Source organism: Corapipo altera, unplaced genomic scaffold (assembly GCF_003945725.1).
Source record: "Corapipo altera isolate COAL_440 unplaced genomic scaffold, ASM394572v1 22b, whole genome shotgun sequence".
NCBI lineage: Eukaryota > Metazoa > Chordata > Aves > Passeriformes > Pipridae > Corapipo > Corapipo altera.
Window position 1 is genome coordinate 15,000,867 of NW_020884876.1, and position 22,422 is coordinate 15,023,288.

The 22,422-nt window shown below is 37.9% G+C and overlaps 2 protein-coding genes across 7 annotated transcripts in view; both read right to left on the reverse strand.

Annotated features, from left to right (window-relative positions):
• Positions 1-2,921: 2,921 nt before the first annotated feature.
• On the reverse strand, positions 2,922-11,165 carry MSMO1 (methylsterol monooxygenase 1). 2 transcript variants are annotated; one of them, XM_027635931.1, is made up of 6 exons: positions 11,067-11,165; positions 9,091-9,396; positions 8,275-8,423; positions 7,272-7,398; positions 5,364-5,518; positions 2,922-3,889 (listed from the first exon to the last, which is right to left on the reverse strand). In XM_027635931.1, the coding sequence occupies exons 2-6, from the start codon at positions 9,343-9,345 to the stop codon at positions 3,682-3,684; spliced, it is 894 nt and encodes a 297-aa protein (XP_027491732.1). In that variant the 5' UTR covers positions 9,346-9,396; positions 11,067-11,165; the 3' UTR covers positions 2,922-3,681. The 2 variants fall into 2 exon arrangements, with proteins under 2 accessions (XP_027491732.1, XP_027491733.1); XM_027635932.1 differs by having other exon boundaries at positions 3,051-3,889; positions 9,091-9,399; positions 11,076-11,165.
• A 777-nt stretch (positions 11,166-11,942) lies between these two features.
• The window catches only part of KLHL2 (kelch like family member 2), a 57,111-nt gene continuing 46,631 nt past the window's right edge, over positions 11,943-22,422 (reverse strand). For 3 of the 5 annotated variants that reach the window (XM_027635545.1, XM_027635546.1, XM_027635549.1), the window contains 8 exons: positions 22,167-22,316; positions 21,191-21,308; positions 20,356-20,553; positions 19,523-19,624; positions 18,494-18,622; positions 14,032-14,172; positions 13,713-13,856; positions 11,943-13,046 (listed from right to left, as the gene is read on the reverse strand). In XM_027635545.1, the coding sequence (XP_027491346.1) occupies positions 13,018-13,046; positions 13,713-13,856; positions 14,032-14,172; positions 18,494-18,622; positions 19,523-19,624; positions 20,356-20,553; positions 21,191-21,308; positions 22,167-22,316 (1,011 nt within the window). In that variant the 3' untranslated portion in view covers positions 11,943-13,017. Of the gene's footprint in view, positions 13,047-13,712; positions 13,857-14,031; positions 14,173-15,876; positions 17,608-18,493; positions 18,623-19,522; positions 19,625-20,355; positions 20,554-21,190; positions 21,309-22,166; positions 22,317-22,422 lie in introns of those variants that run through there. The other 2 variants (XR_003526390.1, XM_027635548.1) reach the window with 2 other exon arrangements.

The following is a 22,422-nucleotide window of genomic DNA, read 5'->3' on the forward strand; positions in this document are numbered from 1 at the left end:
AGCCTCACTATAGACTTCAACTTAAATTTTATACAAACATCTGACATTTGCACTTAAACACAGCATACCTGTGCAAATGGCTGTGAGTTACTGCTGCCCCTTGTTTCAGTTTGCAGGAATAATAACTGCTCTTGGGTGATGCTAGGTCCTGGACACTGATCTGGAATGCTGTTTCTGAGAGATGCTATAGCCTGGCTATGGTGCCAAACATTCTCACACAGAGGAACTGCTATGCAGGATCATTGTGAAAGTTCGCAAGACTGGCTGAGAGGGTTTTTTCAAAGTGATGGGTCATGATCTTACAGGAGTATTCTTCTGCTCCTCTGTAGGGACTAGTATTTCAAGTCCAAGCATTAATTGATTCTGTAATTACATAAATGTGAATCAAAACTGATTAAAATGTGTGGATGACAAAGAATGGTGAACAATAAGGATATATAGCAGCTCTGGAATGTGAAACATACAATTGAAGAGCAATTTAACTACTGTGTTTATTACTTTCACAGATAGTTTCAATAATGTAGTTTTTCAACAAAAATGAATGTTAAAAATCTAGAAACATATCACACTTTTCTTTAAGATTATCATAAAACATGCAGCATTTATTAGAAATTGTGAAGAAAACAAATGAAATCATATGATCTGCAAATATAATCATAATACCAATAATTATTAGTGTCTTCTGGCAACCTGTGCTTTAGTGTAAAATAAACTGCCTTAGTTAGTATTTCACATCAGCCACCAGAACCAGCTGATTATTTTGCAATCCTAATCTTAATAATTTATTACACTTTTCAAGTTTCCATGTTTTTTGACATAAAACCCCAAAAATTTTTTTTATTGCTTTCATAGGACTTACTTATTGCCATATCCAAAGGGACAATACAGACTGTTATTTCCCATAGATGAGCTTTACTTAAACTAAACTGGACTTTCAGGAAAAGATTATGTGATGGAAAATGTTCCTTCCACACTTATTCGCCTATCTTACCATGTTTAAAATTGTCTCCATATTAAAGAGGATGAAGGACGACTGATTGTGTAAGGTTTTGTTGTGTGTTGTGAAGACCCAAAACTGTTCCCCATACGTTGCTCTCACTTTTTTCAGCTGCACAAAAACCTCTTCGTTTTCAGAACTACTCTATTGTCTCTCACTAAATATGGGGGAGAAAAATCAGTAAAGTCTTATTTAATAAAGGCCTAAAATATCAAAAATTTAATTGCCTAACACAGTTCTTTAAATGCACAAAAGTTATGAAGAAATGAGATAGGTCGTTTACTCATCATACTTTCAGTAAAAAATACAAGGTTCTACATTTGAAAAGGTGGTGAGCTGGTGGTAAAATGCAGCTCTATCTAGTCCTGCAGCAAAACAAAGTCTGTGGTTTTCAAATGCAAGTTCCTCTGTTGAGAGTTCCAGTACACACTTTTTTTTTTCAGAAAAAAATAAATTCATAAAGCAGAGCTTACAGAATTCTCTAGGGATTTATTAAAGAAAGAAGATAAAAGGAATTATGTGATCACATTGTACACTAAGGATGTACATAAAATAACCAAAAAAACTAAAATAGCAATGGCTGTGAGAAAAACATGGATTCAAGTAATGAGCAAAGGTCCAAAAAAACCCCATGCATGCTACTGCAAATGATAATATAACCATTAAAAGTGCTTGGCTTTTTTAAACCTCTTAAAGAATGGAATATACATTGCCAATCCTATCAAACTTTTAGTACTCCAGTAAGCTTTCCAATAACTGAGACACCAGGCTTTTACAAATACCTTTACTGGAATATTTCAGAAAGTGGTTCATGGGTTTGCATAATTTCGTGACAGTGTGTGTGTAGGCACAAGCCAGTGGGCTGAGAAGCAGTGAACAGGATGATGCACACAGGGAAAATCTGAAGCACTGAAAGCTCCTTGTGTTTTTAGGCTAATGGTTCAGTAAAATAAAGCTAAGTATAGCTGCAGCTGCAGGATGGGAGTGGGAGTTGACAAATCAGAGGATAATGGCCATCTTTAAAATCTGATTAAAGAGGTCACTTCCACCATGGAGAGTTCAGGCTGGCAGGGCATATGGATTCAGCAAGTCTTAAGTAGCAGTTCCCGCTAAAAACTGAACAATACAGGGATTTCAGCTTCCATCCACCTGCCATAGTCAAATATTTTTACTTCTTTTTAGAGGGAAGAAGAACACTGAATTTCAACACTGGGATATAGATAGAGAAGTAAAAGCTTGTACAAAAGACATGCAGAAGAGGAATCTGAATTACTGCCATGTTTCAAGTAACATTTGAGTCATTCCTCATGTCATTCACACTTTGATTTTTGTTACAAGCCTGATCTCATCTGCACTTTCAGTGGAGTACCTGTTTGAGTATTATACCAGACTGTGTGTGAAGCAGCATGAAAATTCAGGTGTGGTCTTAAAACACTATAAAGTTCTCTAAAGGACTTACAGAGTAGATGAAGTGGCATTTGAAGACTAAAGAGCAGCTTATATGACAGTATAAGATCTTTGCAAGGGTTTAAGCCCTTCTCAAATACTTTCACTGTTATTTTCTGTGCAACAGACAAACATTTAAAGTAGATTCAAAAACATTTGACTACTGCTTCTGTTCTGTACAACTCAAGTAGTAGATTTTGAGATTCTGCTTGCCATCAAGCTGTACCTTGAGAAGGCACTCGGCTCAAAAGTCGTTGCTACATTGAGCAGTTACGTATCCAAGTCCTCCAAAGCACGAACCAGCAGAATTTACATGCTCTCCATTTCTTACTGCTCTCTCTGTAAGTAGTTTAACAGACAGAACTGCTGCAAACTGTACTAACAAATAATGCTTCTTCCTTAGAGATGAAGAGTAAGACACTATATCCTACATGGGTTTTATCACAGCTTTGTATTAAAAAGCATATGAAAAGTATAATTCACACATCAAACCAAACCACATTTATTTCATCAGTTACAAGTGCAAATATAGCAACAAGTCAGTTCAGCAAATTACAACACATAGAGAAGAATGTAATGTAAATGCTAAGTACACTGACAGACCAACTTCAAAAGAGCAGCAAAACCCAGTTTATTCAAATAAAAACTTCTATTTTTTTTACCTGTAATCTAAAATAACATCATAAATCTAGATCAGGAATGTCTCTGCTAACTCATGTTTAACCAGATATTCTGTTATAAGCAGTTCACATTATCCAGTGTGCAAAAGACCTGTTCAAGCTTCCTAGTAACAGATGTTTTGGTTTTAAGCAACTTTTATTCAATATTTAAATAATACAGTGATTATACTAGTTAATATCTCCTGCTATTTCATATTACAAATTTAAGAATATATATTAAAAAAAACTAAGACCAACTTCAGTGTACCTGTACAATTCTACCTGGATCCAAAATGGGCAACATTATAGATAAAATCGATTTTTTTTTTAGTCAAAAAGAGAAAAAAGGGAAAAAGATAGACACAAGTCATCTTGGTTTTTTTTTCCATCATCTTTAAATCTGTAGGTAAAATATATGCAGTACTTATGTATAAAATAGAAAACATTCCCATTAGAAAGATACTGCAGTTTAATTAGCTGTTTTCCTCTACAGCTTAGCCAAGGAACAAGATTTATGCTAAACAACCAATGACTACTTTGCTTTACAGAAAAGCAAAAGTTGACTTTTACATTGGAAATTCAGTTAGCCTTCTTCTTTGTTATGAACTGTTTCTTCTTCTCTTTTTCTTGATAGGCAATGAATTGAGAGTCTGTACCAAAGATTCTGTCCCACCACGTGAAGGTTGAAGCATAATTGCCAATAAAGTTCATGTGATGGAAATCATGAAAACGGGCCCCAGCGTAGAAAGGCACCAAATGAAGAGGGTTCAGCGGAACATCATAACCACTACAGGAGGGAGAAAAAAAAAGAAAAGCAGCTATGGTAAGGATTTTCCCAAGACATAAACTACAAAATATAGACACTAACTTGTCATTTTTTTTTTGGTATTCTAAGGCCCTGAGGTAATCACTGTGATACTGGCTCAGTATGAAAACAAGATCACTCCAACCCTATAGCCAAATGATTCTGTAAACTATCACACAATGGCTTTGGCACTTGCTTTTCAGCTCAATTTACTAGGCAATACAAAAAAATTTAAGCAATTAACCTAAAAAATCACAGTGGCTGACTTCCCGCCGGCTTAGCAGTTTTAACTAAGAGTGACATTGAGAAGGAGGAACAAAAAGTAACACTATCTTTTAGTGACAAGCTATGGACATCAGCTCAGCAGCTCATCAGAGAGCATCTCAACTCAACTACAGTTATGCCTACTCTTATTTTCAGCTTACTGCAAGTTCTTCAAATATTTAGAATTCAAATATACAACTAAAGTAAGATTAAAAGCAGAACAGTTTACTTTAGAAGGATTTCAACTCTTTTGCTTAGTAGTACCGGAAAGCAACCTACTACCACCTAGTGGGGAGAGCACAAAGTATATGTTATAAACGCCTCCTGTGGACAATGAACTAAAATGACAATTACCAGAGGAAATTAATTTTTTACATCTCCTACTTTATGTCACAACATATACTTTGATAAGTATACAAGCAATATATAACTAACTAAGCAAGGCTTTATATAATGAGTGTACTAGTAGTTCGTGTTCCACTAAAACACTTGACGCTCAATTTGCAATAAGACACTATACGCTTCATAATATATTTACAAATACAAGGTCAAGTGTTAATACTAGCATTTCAAAAATGAACTCTTAGTGACCCCTTCCTTTTGAACATAGGAAAGAAAGCTCATTCATTTGTAGATGTACTAAACTAAACCTAGTGGGATTTACCCTGGCATTTTGGAGTCAAATTTGAAGTAAGTCAGTTTTACTACAGAGACATGAAGTCTTGTCCTTTCTATCTACAATAAATAAACAGAAGAAATTTATGCATTTATTTTAAAGAGAATCAGTGGTCATATAGCATAAAGTTTCTCTTGCCCAAGAAAATAGTCTGACAAAATATTAAACAGAAAGAACTCTTGGCTGGAATATCACTTTATGTAATTGATTTTTGGTGTTCTAATATGCATAAGATCACTTGAGATAGACATCATAATGAGGCACCTAGCTTCTCAAACCCTCCCTGAGATGCTCTAACTGACAGTCCACACCCTTTTAATCAGCAAAACCTGCTGTTAACGCTACCTCAAAACAGAAAACAATGATAACTGTTCAGGTTGTGTCATTCTTTGTAAGACACATAAAGGCATTTCAGTGCAAAATAAACAGCACATCTCAGTGAAAGAGACGGGTAAGTTTGAGACAGACTCAGGGACAAGAGAAAAAGCAATCATTAAGAAGCAATGAGCATTTCACCTGTGTACATCAATGGTTTCCATCAAGCGACATATCACCCATGCCCACAGAAGAACCACATGGTTACAGAAAACAACAATTCCGATAAAAAAGCCAGTTCCAAGGATAAGTGTTTCCAGAGGATGAGCATATTCCGCTTGCATTCCAAACGGAGACTAGAAAGAGATAACACACAGAAACAGTCACCATTTTCAACTTTATATACCCCCAAATCAGAATCACCATTTTTTGACACTCTCCCCTTCCCACTACTGCACAAGACTACAATAGGACACATGGAATGATGTTGTGGGCAAAGAAAATGGTATGACCGAGCAAAGGCTGTAACACACGTACTCAGCTCTTCATAGGGAAAACAGTATTCCAAGGTCAGAAGGATTATCATTCCATTAGTAATTCCAAACACTTCACTACTAGTTGAAAAGTTGAAAACTTTTATTTAGGCTTACCATTACCCCAGGTCAAAGCGTTATTTCAGGAATATTAAAGTGTTTGGCAAGCTCCTATCAGTTTTGCTATACATCCAGTCTTGGAAGCAGAAGAAAGAAGGAAGCCAAAATATTCTCAGAAGCAGGACTCATTTAGAAATTTATTATAAAAATTAAAAATCCCTCACCTTTGATCATTTTTTTAAAATAAATTCATATCACTCAAATATTATCTTGAGATTGATATAAAACATTTTCTCTCCTTTATATATATATGTATATACATACATACACCAGTCATTCCTACATTTGATTTACCAAAAGATGACACTCCACAGGATTTTCAAAAGTAGAACACAGAGAATAATTTAAAAAAATTTAACCTAATGCTGAAGGTTATAAATAAAATAATCAGAAAAAAAATAAAGTCCACTTTGTGTTAAGGGATATTTTAAAATCATCCCTTTTTACTGTCAAGAAAAGTTTTTAGTGAAACAGCCACTAGCCGACAGATCACTTCTGTGAGAACTGCTAACTTCTCTCAAGAATAATGGCCAAAAGCTGCTCCAGCTAGAGACCTGAGGGGCTGCCAAAAGCAAGAGGAATAGAGCAGCTGTTGCAGCAGATGTCTGTACATATGCGTGCATCCATCAATACCAAGCTCCTCTATTACTGGCAGCATGTATAAACCATCCCTGACCCAGCAGCTTGGAGTTTACTTTGGCACAGTATAGGTTATACACTGAAACACAGCGGTGCACAAACGCAGTAGCACTGACCCCTGTGATCCAGAGGCAGTGCCATCTAAACAAACACAGGATATTAACTGTAAGGTGCAGGTACTGCTGACCCTACCTGTCTCACAACAGTGTCTCCTCCAGCCAAGTGTGGCTCATTACCTGGTGCTCAATGCCAGCTCCAACACCACTAAATTGCAGAACCACCCAAAATCTCTGTGCTACACTGTGCTCTTGATGCAGTATTGCACCAAGGGCTATACTGCTCCAGAGGCCCACACCCGAAGTATAACCCTTCCCTGAATCACACGTATGACGCACACGCCCAGGTTGTGCAAGAGCTGCCTGTCTGATCATGTGTTGGGGATTCATATGCTCTAGATAACAGCACAGGTGGTAGGGAACTGACAAACCACCAAACCCAGAAACTTACTATTTCCCTTCTCCTGACAATGAGACCCATATGTACACTTTTAAAAAGTTTCTTCGCCTCGCTCAACAGATATGATCAAACTTCAGCAAGAATGCGATCTTTCATTCCCATGAAATGAAACAAAATTACTGGAAATGTTTTCAGAAACAAAATGGATGACTGTTCTTGACAAAGAAGTCAAGAAAAGACATATATCCAGCTGTCAGAGGAATGCAAATTTCTTAGGTCTTTCAAATAACATGTTTAAATAGGTTGCATGAAACATACACCACAAACTATTATTAAAGAAAAAAAATCAAGGAATACATACAACAAATTCATGGTGAACCTTATGGATATACTTGTAAATTCTCTTGTGATGCAGCAATCTATGCAGGAAATAGTGCCAGGCATCCTCAATCACTGCACATCCAAAACACTGGGCAACCAGAACATACCTTTAAAAAACAGAAAAGCTATTATTTATAGAATACTCTAGCAGATGCACAATCCTGGAAAAGAAAATCCTAGTTTATATGCTGATAACGGTCACAAATGATTATACCTTTTATTGACTGAACAAGAGTGCACTGACACTACTTTAACATGCTAAAAATACCAATTATGAGGTAAAAAGGCTATTGTGCTTATCAACTCATCTGTTGATACGCTGAAGTGAGTTAGCACACAGTGTAACAAGCTGTCATTTCAATATTACACATACAATCTATAGTCTAAACAGAGACTGTGTGAGACTTTGATATAAAATACAGAGCTGCATCAGCTCTCTAAACTGGGGAACAAACGGCTTTCCAAGAAAGATGACCTTCTGTGGTAAAGAACTGATATCAGGGTGCAGAGTGGGGGAGTAGGGGGCACTAACTGGTAATTCAGCTTTATTTAAAAGTGTATCAGTTTAGGGCAAGAAAAGAAGACTGTGAAGCAGGTGGTACATTCTCTCCTTTGAGGAACATCCTACTGCTATGATATAAAATAAGGTGAAGGAAAGAAACACTTAGAAGGAATAAAAAAACCTGGATAAATAAAACCCCCAGAAGTCCAACATTTAAGCCACACCACCATGAATCTTGCTTCACTTCCATAAACTCCTCCTAATCTCCCTTCTTCTGAGGATTAGAACAATTTGGGGCCATTAAAAAAAAAAAAAATCTAGAAAATTCTAATTAGCTCTTATAGCAGTTAATCATCAACAGAAGCTTGACTAACACACAGTTTACGTTGCCAAGAAATTATTGTGTATTAGACATTAATTGTAATATTCTGCCTCCCACTGTATGTAACTCAGGACTACCATATCAGAAAAATCTACATACCATCTAGGCATCTCTTCCCACTCATATGGGATGTTAAAATACTCTGTGAAGTAATAGGTACCACAAATCAGAGGAAGCTGAATGAAGAAGTGATTGAAGATGAGTGTTTTGAAACACTTCCACTGTTTTTCCCAAGTTTCTGGTTTATCCTAAAAAGAAGCAAAAAGAATCACTTGTGTTACATGTTTCTATTACACATAACTGAAGTGCTGCAAAAATTCACTTGGAGTCAGTTTCATTTCACCTTGGAAGACAGACAGTACCTCTTCCAACAAGGCAAATTAACTTGGGCAACAGAAATGACAAAGGACTGAATTCAGTTTCATCAAAACCTCTCATTTTTCTAAGCTAGTGTTTTAATATAAGTTGTTTTCAGCAGTCACCCCAAACTATTTTTGTTATTTCAGTGTTTACAGTTAGCAGGAACACTTCGTACTCAACAGTTTAACACAATCCAAGTTTGCTTTTTTTCTTCACACCACGGAATGCATTTCCATTGCTAAAATAATACAAAGAGAAGCTGAAGAATAAATAAATGGTCTTGAAAACATCCAGTTTTTGCAGGAGACATTTTACCAACCCCTGTAATAATTTCAGAAGTTGGTGTTATTAATTTCCAATTCAGATTACAATGAACTGAGGGAAAACGTTTAGATACTCACACACACTGTTATTTTACTCTGTCATTTCCAGGATGACCAAGTGACAGAAAAAATGGGGCCATGTACATTGGAAACTAGGATATTGCACTTATATGCTCTACTTGATGTGTTCAAAGACAAATCAGGAAGTGTATAGTTCACAACTTTTTCTTACCTGCTGAATTTTATACTTTTGCATGTACGGTATAAACTGAAAGACAAATCCGGGTACACAGAGCAAAAAGTATGAAACTTCATGAACTATAAGTGATCCCCAAGTTGCAATCTGGAACTTCGTGTAGTTATCCAGCATGTAATTCCAGGCATTTTTAAATGGTTGCTGCAGGGGATTGTCAGGCAAGAAAGAGTCTATATATTCCACTGCCAGATAAGCAGAGTTCAAGATATTAACACTGTCGTTCATTGCCATCCTTCAAGCATAAAACATCACAATTACAGCTCTTCTACAGTTGTAAGTAACCTGCAATTTAGATAAAAAATTACCAGCAGTTAATCTTCAGAGAAAAAAACACTACCTGTCATAGCTGTTCCATAGTTCTAAAATAAAAACTGGGAAACGAGGGGAAATATAGATTCTCTTTCTATGGAATAGTCTGAAAGTACAAGGCTTTAGGTTGGTTTGAGAGACAATCGACTCAAGTTTTGATGATATGTCAAGGGAGCAAAAGGATAAAGAAGTATTAATTATTAGCCAAATTTATTTCAATGTTTTTGTGGGATAATTGTATTCTATACTAAAAGAGCAGATAAAGGTTCACATGAGATTTAATAGATGAATTAACTGTGATCTCTTGATTATCCAGTCCCATTCTTCTCATAGCTGTGAGACAAAATCCATGCAAATTACATTAACACTCAAACTGGCTTGAGGCAATTCACCTTTCTCTAAGTAATGGACTTTTCATCACAGCTCCCAAAAGCATAGAGGCCGCAATCCTGAAGGTGCTCTGAACTTGTGCCATTTTCACAGACTAGGTTGCTTGTTGGTTTGGGTTGGAAGGGACCTTTAAAGGTTATTTGTAGCCCAACCCTCTTGGGATGGGCAGGGACATTTTTCACTAGATCAGGTTGCTTAAAGCCCCATCCAACCTTGCATTCAAACACTTCCAGGAATGGGGCATCTACAACTTCTTTTGGTAACTTGTTCCAGTGCCTCAGCACTCTCACTGTGAAAAATGTCATCCTTATGCTCAACTTAAACCTAACCATTTCTAGTTTAAAATCATCGCACTATGCCCTGTTGCTACAACCCTTGGCAAAAAGCTCCCTTTGTGTACCAAAAGGCTACACTACAGTGACCCTGGAGCCTCCTCTTCTCCAGGCTGCTCAACCCCAACTCTCCCAGCCTCTCCCCACAGGTGATGTCTCGTCTGACCATTTTTGGGGCCCTCCTCTGGACCACCTCTAACAGGTCCATCTTCCAGTCTCAAACATCCTTGCAACTCACAGGACATGGCTCAGTCCCCAGCTGTTAGGCTTAGCCCGGGTCCAGCATAAATCACAGTATCAATTAGGCTGGAAAAGACCTCTGAGATCATCAAATCCAACCTATGATCAAACACTTCCTTGTCAACTAGACCATGGCACTGAGTGCCACATCCAGTCTTTCCTTAAACAGCCCCAGGGATGGTGACTCCACCACCTCCCTGGGCAGCCCATTCCAACGTCTAATCACCCTAACATACCAAGTAACATACTAAGCCAGCATCCAGCAACATTATTAATTTTTTTGTTTCTCAGCAACAGCATCACGATGCTGCCATGTCTTACTACCAGCAGAAGCGTTCCAGCAGACGCCAAGGCAGCTCGCAACCCGAGCTCCTGAGCCAGCGGCAACCACGGCAACGTACTCCCGACCCCCGCACAAGCTCCCTGCCAGCCGAGGGTCCAGCGGCCAGGCCGCACCGGGACCAGGCTCGTCCGTCCCGCCGCGCCCGGCGAGGGAGCGGACAGACGCGAGCACGCACCTCCCACGGGCGCGGAGCGCCGAGAGGAGACGCCCGCCCGGCGGCACCCGCGTTCAGCCGGGGGCGACCCCGGCAGGAGCTGCGCAGCCCGCCTGGTACCCCCACCCCGGTCCCCCTGGGCCGAGAAGAGCCGCGCCCGCCGCCCTCGCCCCTCGCCCCTCACCTGGTGACGGTGACGGCTGCGGCAGCACCGGCGGCAGCAGCGCCCTGAGAGCAATAACACCCGCCGGGCCCGCCCGCTCCGCCGCCGCGCCCGCCCATTGGCCGGGCGGCACCGCCCGGCGCGTCGCCCATTGGTCGGCTGGGGGCGGCGGCGCAGGGTCAGGCGGGCGGGGGGCGGGGCCGGAGCTGCGGCTCCCGCGCCGCGATTGGCTGGAGGGGTGGAGTGAGGATAGTGAGACCGCGGCGCGAGGCCAATGGGGCGGGGGCAGGCGGGTGACGCACACGACGCGATGGGGCGGTGCCGCCGGTGGCGGAAGCGGCCCTGAGGTGGAGCCGCGGGACTGGGGGAGGCGGCGGCCGGGACCCGCTGCCCTGAGCTCCCGGCGCTGCACTTAAAGCGCTCGCCTGCAGGAGCGGCGCGGGTGCGCCCGCTTCCTGCTCCAGCGCTGATGAGAACTCCGAGCTACCAAGGCGACGGTGTCGTCATGGTAGCAATGGCCCCCAGCGCCCCATTCCCCGAGGTTGTGTCATTCGGGTAAAATCCTACAATTCAAACGCGAGTTTTCCAGTCCAATCCCGTACCGCACCGCAGCCAGCACAGCACAAGGCAGTCACGCACCCCGCTGAAGCGCCTTGGTGCCTCTCCGCCCTTTCACCTGTGTCACAGCTCAAACGCTTTCACGGGGACTGAGCGGTGGCCGGACAACCAAAGCATTCAGAAACAGGCCTGCAGCAAACCAATGATGTTGTCATGACTGCTTCCTAAACCTTTTTTTTTTGCATTCAAATCTTTAGAACACTCCCCCCCCCCCCCCCCACTTTTTTTTCCCTCTGATGTCAGGACTTGTATCGAGAAACACAAGTTTTAAGCGACCTGTTGGCATTAGGAAACAATGTACAAACTTTTATTTGAAGAAAATGTCCCAAATATGACAGTAACTTTGGTCATGTTAAAAGGAGGCCACCCAAGAACAAATAAAAATGAGCTGCTTTACAAGCATGGCCACATACAGTATATTCAGATACTGGCTAATAGAAGCTGAGGTTACACGCATAAATAGGCCTTAGTACCATGCAAGTTCAACGCAGTTGCATACATTCACTATAAATTTTCAGTTATTCTCATGCCAAATCACCTTTTGGATAAAAAGGTAAAAAAGAAGTAACATCTAAATGTGACCAAAATTGAACAGGAAAAAAATTAAGTACAGACAACATTTTTATTAGAAAGATCTTGAAATTACACCTGTTCAGGAAGTGTTATACCATCTCTGATCTCCTTCAGTGGGAATTAGTAGTGTTAAGCATTGTTACATATCAAAAAATACAGCTCTGTTTTACAACATAGTACTAACATATTCAAAGTACTGTGCCAAATTATAAATAGTAAAATCAGGTTTTGAAGTTTCAATGGAGAGCAACAAACATATGCACATAGTATAGTTAGGTAACAAAAGTTTTATAAAAGGAAACAAATTTACCCCATGCCAGCTTGAATTACTGAGGTGGGATTTAATACCTACTATGAAGACTGACAGTTCATTTCCTTAAATATATTTATTAGTCTCTGGAAAAAATAAGACAAAAATTTACTTTCACCAGAATACACACCGTTCTTCACTGACAATCCATTTCTCAGTCATGACTGACATAAGTCGGTCCTTATGAAAGGTGGCCTTTTTTTTTTTTTTGAAGATCTTGCAATTAAAAAAATGGTCCACTAGACTTCAAAAATTCAATCAGCTTCTGCTCAGCTGCAGAATAATCCTACGCATTGCTTCTACCTAGAGTAATCTTCATCATCTGTCATCTGTAATTGTAGACAGTCACATCTTCCACTGTGACTCAAGGTGCAGCTACAAGTAGAGAAGTGCTTAGATACTCAGTCACTTCAAATACACTTGCTGAAGACTGCTCCTAGTGCATAATCAAGTTGAAAATCCCATTACTGATCATAATGGTTTGTCAATAACTGTAACACCTAGAGGGGGGTGAAAAAGGTATAAATCTTTAGGTAGTATTTTTTTTAATCATGAAAATATATATACATATGTATATATAATTTTAATATAATATGTTGCAATTAGCATTTAGCTATACACTAGCATCAGTGTACATATTTCCCCCTAATATCTCTCTGACACAAAGCTGTCTGAATCAGTGCAAAATTCTGAAAGTTTCTGTGACTTGAAAAAACTTGCCATTAATCAAGTTTAATTTATTTTTGTCATCAGTGAGATATATCCTTAACATTCACTTAGATAACTCAGTTGAGAAATTGCAATTATCGAAGGAAAAGTTTCCTGAAACAGCTTATTTTCTAAATACTAAATCTGAAAGAACTTCCGAATTGGACCCCTAGATCGAGACAAAAATTCTGTTATGATCTGATCATAACAGAATCGTCTTTCTGTCTCACCACCTTTGTGCTAAATCCCTCTTGAGTACAGTTTAATACCATTTTTTTTCTTGCAGTGGATAATTGTTTGAAGTCATCATTCAACATATGACTTCAAAAGATTCTTCCTATCCATTTTAGTATCTTAGATTTTACCTTAGATAAGACTCTGTTTGGATGCTTTGTTGAATTTCTTGTCCTAGCTGTTATACTGTAAAAAGTCTATTAAAAAATATCTATATGCATTACCTGCATAGCTCCTTCCTGTACTCATACAGGATGACACAACTGTCCATTTATCAGTTGTTGGATTATAATACTCCACTGTTGATAAATTACAGGAACCATCGTCTCCTCCAACTACATACAACAGACCATTTACAGCACAAACACCTAAAAAAGGACAGGAAACGAATATGAAAAATAGCAACGGACTTCTTCACCCCCCAAAAAGCACAGGTTTTATTCTGCCACATCATGAAAGCAGCAGAAATCCAGTAATATTGATACCCAGTGCCATTCACACCAAATGACATTAGCAAAATTTTAAAGTCATTGTTGCAAATACCTGCATTCCTTCTGCACATGTTCATGTCTGCAACCTGCTTCCACGTACTGGCAATGGGGTCAAACACTTCAACACTTTTTCTTACCAAAGGACCATCATGACCACCTACTGCATACAATAAATTGTTTAACACGCCGACACCTGCAAACATATGAAAATACACAGAATTAACTAGAGAATAGTTTGAATGATACAAAAGAGAAACAACAAATATTATGTCCACTAACATAGATCCATCATTAAGTCAATGCTAGAAACTCTTTCAGAAAACATTTGGGTCAGGATGCATTAAAGCAAAGAGACAGTAACTATAGCAGGACACTGATAAATATAATATAGCAGGACACTGATAAAGTGCCTTGCATGCCCATCTACCATATTGCACCATACAAAGACCAGAGCTGTTCTGCAACAGAAGGTTTAGAAAATTTTGGACGAAAAATGATGTGCAGGAAAATGAGGATTGTTGAAATTTAGGACTAATTAGAAGTGACAGTAAATGAGACAGTGTGCTCAGCCAGCATAACGGAAATCTGACAAGATGATAAAGTGTAAGTGAATTTTTAGAAAGTAAAAACTGTGCAGTACAGAGGATAAAAGCTGAATGGATAGACATTATACAATAGGGATGTTTCCACTGAAGTGTTGGAATAGCTTGTAAACATATATACAAAACAGAAGGAAACAGTTAAGAGTGAATACCTTCTCTGGGATTTGGAGGAGAATACCAAGCATCTTTGAAACAAACTTCAGTTATCAAAATATCCAAAAGGATATCAAAGTATGTCCTTTAATCCTAAGGTCTCCTTTACTTTACAACACAAGTTCATAAATCTGTGGGCTTGGAACGAAGGAGTGAATAAAGCTAGTTCTATCTACTTGCTAATTAGGCTGCACATACTGAAAAGATGGTAATGGGGGAAGCAGAAAGAAAAGCCTGTTTATTTATTCCTCATTTTATAATGCATTATTAGAACACAAAAATAATAAATTTAAGAAATGTAGAGGGGTTTTGGATTAAAACTTTTGTGTGATGGACCATAAAGACAACCAAAAAGCAGCACTATGGAAATATATTGGAAAATCTAATATATGTCACACTGGAGATTATGAAACTCAAAGCTGAGATACAGATTTGCAAATACAGTTCATAAAGGATTCCATGGAAAGGGCACAGCTTAAAAATCTTTTTTAAAGGGAAATAACAAATATGAATGCACAAGATCAGTTAAGTCCTTCGGAGGAAAAAAATACTCATTTAAAAAAAATAAATAAAAGAGAATCCTGAGACCTTAATAACCAGCTGAAGTATCTTTGAAAACATATCACTAATATTGTATATAAGAGCCATTCCTATATGGGGAGAGAAACAACTCCTGCTGAAATGCCTAAATTTTCTTATTAAAAAGATTGATTTTAATAATTAAAGGAAGAGAGAAAGGAAACATGGAAGTTAACTGGTAATGTAAATCTGAAAAATAGCTTTTTGATAGGACACTTTTATAAATCATCCTATCTAATACTTTATCAGTGATACTCACTACTAACATTTCCCCATATCCTTTCCAGTTCATTTAATTCCTCTTTTATTGCTATTATTTCCAGCTGTCATGTCACAGTACAGTATGACAACTTTTCTTTCTCCCACTCTGATCACACATTATTAGACAGGATAATACAACACTCAGCTTTTGTAGAATCAGACATTACAGAGCTAGAAGGAGGGCTATGATTTTCAGTTTAAATATGTGATGTGATATAAATCCCCCCACCCATGCTTTTGGTGTAGTTACCAGCCTTCCTATTCAGTGTGTTGAGTATTCCCCCTCTGCCACATTGCCTGTCTTTTTCATAGTTCCTTATTTTTAATAATGTCCTCCACTCCTCCTTGGTGCTTCATTTTCCCTTAATCCCACACCCAGTTTCCAGGTCCTACCTTATTTCTTGCTTCCGTCTGTATCCTCTTGTTGCCGTCTTCTGAGTTCTCCTTTCTTTGTTACATTTCTTTCCTGCCCATTTTTCAGGACCCTGTCTTATATCTCTCAGCCCTCCCAAATGGCCTATATCTGGATCTGAAGTTCCTCATCCCAATATGTTGCTGGAAACAGATCTGTCCCCGTATTGATCAACTGAGAAGCAGTTGGTACTAAAGAAGAGTAACTGAGGGTTAACCTCTGAAAAGTTGCTTTTGAATGAAGCTGAAGCAGTAGGAACAGAAGAGATGAGCTTAAGTTCCTTGAGATGACCAGAGATGCAAAACTTGAACACAGGAACAAAATTCTTTTTAGTTAGTACCCATAACACCATCAGCACTGATCACCAGTTGAGACAGTTCTGGTGGGTTTGGATATTTGGCCTCTACAGCCAAGCCAAATCAACAGTCACGATTTTCACATACCACCCACTCCTCTGCCACGCAAAAATATAATTTTCCATATATTTAACAGAGTGGCACAGAAGAACGTTCATTACTTTACTCCGATATATGAATCTGAAATAACTGACTATATTTACTTTTCCTTTCAATTTTTTTTTTTTTTTAATCAGAGGACAAGGTAAAAGGCAGAAGAGAGCTGAGTAAGCAAACACAGTCCTGAACTCAGGGACAAGGGGAAAGAGGAGAGGGACAGAAAGATCCCAGTAGTCAGTGTATCTAAAGAACTAAAAATTTCAGAGTTGTAGAAGAAATTCAACATTAAAAAAAATTCTGAAAATATCTACTGTATAAATAGGCTGCAAGCACAATAACAGTTTGCAAAAACAGAGTATCAAAAAATAAACCCCAAATGCTGAAACAAAATGTGTGTGCGGGCAGACTGCAAAATGAAGCTTTGTCACAACACACCAACACTCTTTGTCTTTATAATGATACTTGTAATTTCCCCATTTTATAAAAATATTTTCCTCAAAAATTGCCAGTATTACACAGGAGTATTTAACAATACCCTTACTGCAACTCTGTCCAGTTTTAAATCTAGATTTACTTCCAAGATGCACAGACGGAGTTACTAGAAGTTTCACAAGACAACTATGTTTTCCTGAGGTACAATATATCATATTTCCTTCATTAACATCATAGTTTTAGTTTAGAAACACAAGCAAAACATGACTTCTAGTAATAAGAGAGATCAACTTGCTGATTTTGTAAGGCTTTAATGGAAGTAACACAAACTATCTTAATTTTAGTAATGAATTTAATACTTTGATAGATTTCTTTTGAAATTATTTAAACTTAATTTAGACATCATTATACAGATAAAAACTGTTCGGATTTAACAAAGAATAATGGAAGGCAAGATGAAAAGTTGGGATAACTACTAATCATCTACTGAGCATACTAGAAGTCCATCCAGATTTATTTGTAGCAATAGCTCTTCCAATTATGAAGCACATTAATGCAATCACCAGCAGATACTTGAAGGGTGTTGCTAAAAACCACCTTTGAGTACTTGGCAAAAAAAGTGATTTAAACTACTAAAAAAATTAATGTAGAAAATAATATCATGGAATTTGACTTGAAAAAGTCCTTGGGAACGCATCTAGAGAAATAAAATAACTTCTGCGAGTTGAAAAAACCTGAAATACCAAAAGACAAATAGAGGACAGTGAACAGTAAATGAGATTCAAGTCCATAATATAAATAGATAATGAAAATGCTAAATTCAGTTTGGAGCTGTGGAAGCATCATTTCATTAAACAAAAGTGTAATACCACAGGCACTTTTGATGTCTTTAAAGAGAAATATACATACCCAGAATCACAAGAAGTAAAAAAAAATCCACAAAAAAATAAAGAAAGGATTTTTAAGATTATACAGAAATAAATGGATATACTTTGGCTAAACAATAAGGAAGGATAACATGTAGTAGGCTGTACATGTACAGAAGATGTAAACACCAGGTGATGAGGAGAACTACTGAAGGTGAAATAAAGGGTACGTAAGTGGAAGTAATAGGATGGAATCAGTAATACAAACTTAAGAATGAACAAGGACAAAATTTCCTGAAGTGAATCAGAATGCAGAACAAGTCCTCCAAAGAGGTGGGAACCTAGCCACAGTTCACATGTAAAGTCAAACTGAAAAATCAGCCCTACACTGGCAAAGAGGTATCTTTGAAGAAAGGACATTTTTTCATCCTAGAAGTATATATTTTGATACTTCAGTATTTAGGCTACAGTGATTGTTACAATCCATGAGTATTAGTCTGCATGTTAAAAAACATCAGAAGTCATGGAAAGAGGAGGAACATGAAAGTATGAGAAAGCAAAGAGAAATATTTACTATTAACAGACTGAATCTTACTCTGTAGGACAGTTTTGTTTTTATAACCTGCTTTATATCAGCCATTTAGGACTAGCACATTCCATTAGATTCGCAAAAGCTTACCTTTTATATTCTTAGATACATTTTAAACCCACAGATTTTCAGTTTTGCAAGGATAGTTGATCCTTGTCCACTCACCTGCTCCACTCCGTCTAGTGCTCATTTCTGCAACATAGCTCCACTCATTCGTATTAGCATCATAGCATTCTACTGAACTAAGGCACTGACGTGATGCTCCATCGTAGCCACCAACAGCATACAGTTTACCTAAAAGGGTAGTCAACACAAAGTGACAAATTTCTAATGCACACAGACTGTATTGGTATACAGGCAGGCAGAGAAGTCCTCTGTCACCAGTCAATTACTGAGTTTCTACTCTGTAAACAGAGTAAGTTAGCACAACATAGTTCTTGTCATTTTTAGGATGTAAAAGGCAGCCAGTATCTAACAAGAACAATGCAACTCAAAAGATTTTAAATTGCCTAGCTGAAATACAAACATAAGGTTTTTAGTTAAGCATTGTTCAAAAGCAAGCTAATTCAAGTATGTTTAATACTGGCATCTCACAAATAGGCTTCCTAGAAATATCAAAAATTCAGATAAAAATTACGTGTACAGTCTGCGTTTTCAGATTTGACACAGCAGTGGTTCCCATGCAGTTAAAACACAGACACCTAAAACTTTTAAGACCCAAGAGCCAGCCCAGGCCTGCATTGTGCAAGTGACATCCAGGCTGACTGGAAAGTCAGCATTTTCCTGGCACTGTCCTTGGGATCATCCCCAGCATGCAGCCAGCAAAGTCAGCCACAGATAACAGAGCTGACAATACAATAGTGCTACATCACTAAAGACCAATTGATAAGGTCATCACTTCAGCTCTTTGACTTTGCTGACATATATAACTGAGAGTACACATGCTTAGAGAGCTTTTCCTCAGTTAGTGTCAGGCACTGTTGAAGCTCTGAAAAAAAATTTAAAACTATTATGCTAAAAAGTGGTCACACCCAAGTGGAGTGATTACATAATGTTCATTACCATTTGAATGAACAAATTACAAGGTTGAGCAAAAACATAAATCTGAAGCATGTTTTCAATAGTAAGAAAAAGTAGTAGAGTAAATGATTGCATTTCCCCACCTGTTCTTTTTAATATAATTTGTCAACTTACCTCCAACAACACCTACGCCAACACTACTTCTTCTTGTGTTCATTGGAGCTACATGAAACCACTCGTTAGTCTTTAAGTTGTAAACTTCGACTGATGATAAACCTACAAACACAATAGAACATTATTTTCTCTATAAATCTAGGTGCAACATACTGTCTAGCTTTCAGAAAAGTCTTCATATCTGAAAATTCAAATTATTTCATTTTAAGGACTGTTAGTTACTGTACAAAAAGCACAAATGATGTCCTTTAGATAGACAGTTACAGTCAACATATTCTTGGTGTCTGAAAATGGGCAAATTACTAAAAGCTTTTACTGAACTGTGAAAAATTCTTCCCTGATTTTTTTCCTTTCTTTTTAATTAAGTCACATGGTTTATCCCACATATGCTTCTACAACAGTTTTTAAGCAAAAGGATCACCTTTTGCTTAAAAGGACAAATGGTTTAATGCATCTGGGAAGAGAATGAACAGTGTATGTCTAAAGCCTTCCCACAGGTCAGAAAAAGCTGTTTATAATCCTATTTACACTACATGAAAATGCAGAAATAACTGCTCAAATCTTCCAGAAGTTAAGGATTCTGACTACAGAAGGAATACTGAATGGGAACCTGTCAAAATTCACTAGTCATTAAATCTGAACTCTTAGACGGGAGCAAACAGTCCACTGTTCTGGTAGAGGGATGTGACCACTAAAGTACATTCCACATCACCGGACGCCAGGCTACCCTCATGCTTGGTTTCATCACAGCTACCAGGAAAGAGATCTTCAAATTCGATACAATTATGTTAAGAGTAGTCAAAACTATTCAGAAGTGTATAAGGCAAATATACCTGTACTCCCATCAAATCCTCCCACAGCATAAAGAAGGCCATTTAATACAGCTGCTCCCAGTGTGCTTCTCCTGTCTTGCATGTTAGCAACACTTGTCCACTGGTCCTTCACTGGATCATAGGAATCCACTGTGCGAACTCTCAAAGAACCATTGAAACCACCAACTGCGTAAACCATGCCTCCCATGTACACCATTCCTAGAGCAGGGAAGTGGGGAGGAAAGATGAGTGTTTTAGTCTCTTTGTCAATTAATTTTATTGCATACTGTCCTGAGTTTGCAGATACTTGACACAATTTACAGTACTCAATACACTTGTCCTGCTTTTGACAGACTCCTAGAGCCACACTTCATTCAGATTAAGCACTAGATATTCTGACACTTTTTGTTACTAATAGCTCACACTTCTGAATACCATATTTGCTGAAATTCTTCTTGCTCAGATAGCTCAGCTGCTTTAAGATCACATTTTCATGTTTTTAATAGCAGTTGATCGCTTCTTCACATTCTTGATTTCATTTGGTAATAATAGGGTATTTTAATAGTAAAATTAGTCATTATTACAATGCATTAATATTTAAATTTATTTATCCCTTGTGTCTAATGAAGGCGATAAAGCAGTTTATTCTACAGATTACAAACTGAAGCACAAATTAAGCACAATTTATCAAACTTGCATTGTTCCAGATTAGCAAGTAATTCAAATGTTGAAGTCAAGGCTTAGCCCTTCTTAGAAAAATCTCTTTGGTGCTGTTCCAAAGAACATACAATGCTTTATACCGATGCCTAAATTCTGAAGCATTACCAACCACAACAAAAAAACAGGCATTGCTAACCTGCTCTGCATCTTCTGGAAGGCAATTCAGCCACCTGATGCCAGCGTTCTTCTTTAAAATCATAGCATTCAACACTTCGAATTGCCTTTGGTGCCTGTCCTCCAACTACCATCATCAACTAAAAGGGAGATAATAATAATTGTTAATTATCTGCATATATAAGAGCACCTGAAAGATCAAAAAAGTGTTAAAAAAATAAAGCAAGCCTCTGTACAAGAAATAATTAGAGGATGGTTCTCCTAAATTAGAAATTTGAGTCTTGAGAACCAGGCAACACTAATTGTTTGGAGTTTTTTTAAACAAATGTATTCATAACGATTGTTTTCAGGCGCAATACATGAAGTAGAAAAGCAATTTGAATCTAAGGAAACCTCCCTCAAACAAAGCAGATCCTTCTGTATCTTCATATCTTACTCTGACCTCAGGTATAAGAATTCAATGTCTATGATGTGTAATGGAACTGTGACCATCCATCTGCTGAACAGAATCTCCTATTCCATTACTGCAGTTGTCACAACAGTACTATGAGGAAACTTCTTTACTTCACTGGAAAGAAGATAATCTTTAATGTTTGTTTTGTTTTCTCCTAAAATGAATGAAAGGTAACATTTAGCTAAAAATTGAAAAAGATGTCTCAACTCAGAAGCTTCAGTCAGTCTTTGTTTTGTTTCAGTTTTGTCTTTTTTTTAAACAGGCCTATTTCCCCATAATTGTATATTTCTCAAATGCTGAAGCACTTATTAAAAAAATGTTTTCTGAGAGGGGATGTAGTGGTGGTGCTGTGTGTAGGTTGGAGACTAAAACACCTATATCATAAGTAGCATGGAGGGTAAAGCTAATTACTTTTTATATTTTTGTGATAACCAATTCCAGTACAAAATTTTTACTGTAATACCCCAAGAGACAGTCATCCTCTTATGAAATCTTTTAAAATGGAGTTTGAAATAGTAAGTACATGGAAAAGTAAGAGTCTTACTTTTGGCAGGCTAGCAGGTGTTCTCAATTTTGTTCGAGTGCTTTTCATCAATGCTCGTTGCTCAGTTGGTAGCAAGTGATACTTCATAGCTTCAATGAGGTAATCTTTACAAGCACTGCTGTTCTTAACCAATATTTCTTCTTCAACTCTCTGTTTATTAATAGAAGTTTAACAAGGTCTGAGCATGTTAAGGAAGTAAAACACAAATCACAATCTGAAGTGTACTAAAGCACAAATGCAGGTAAATCTAATTGTT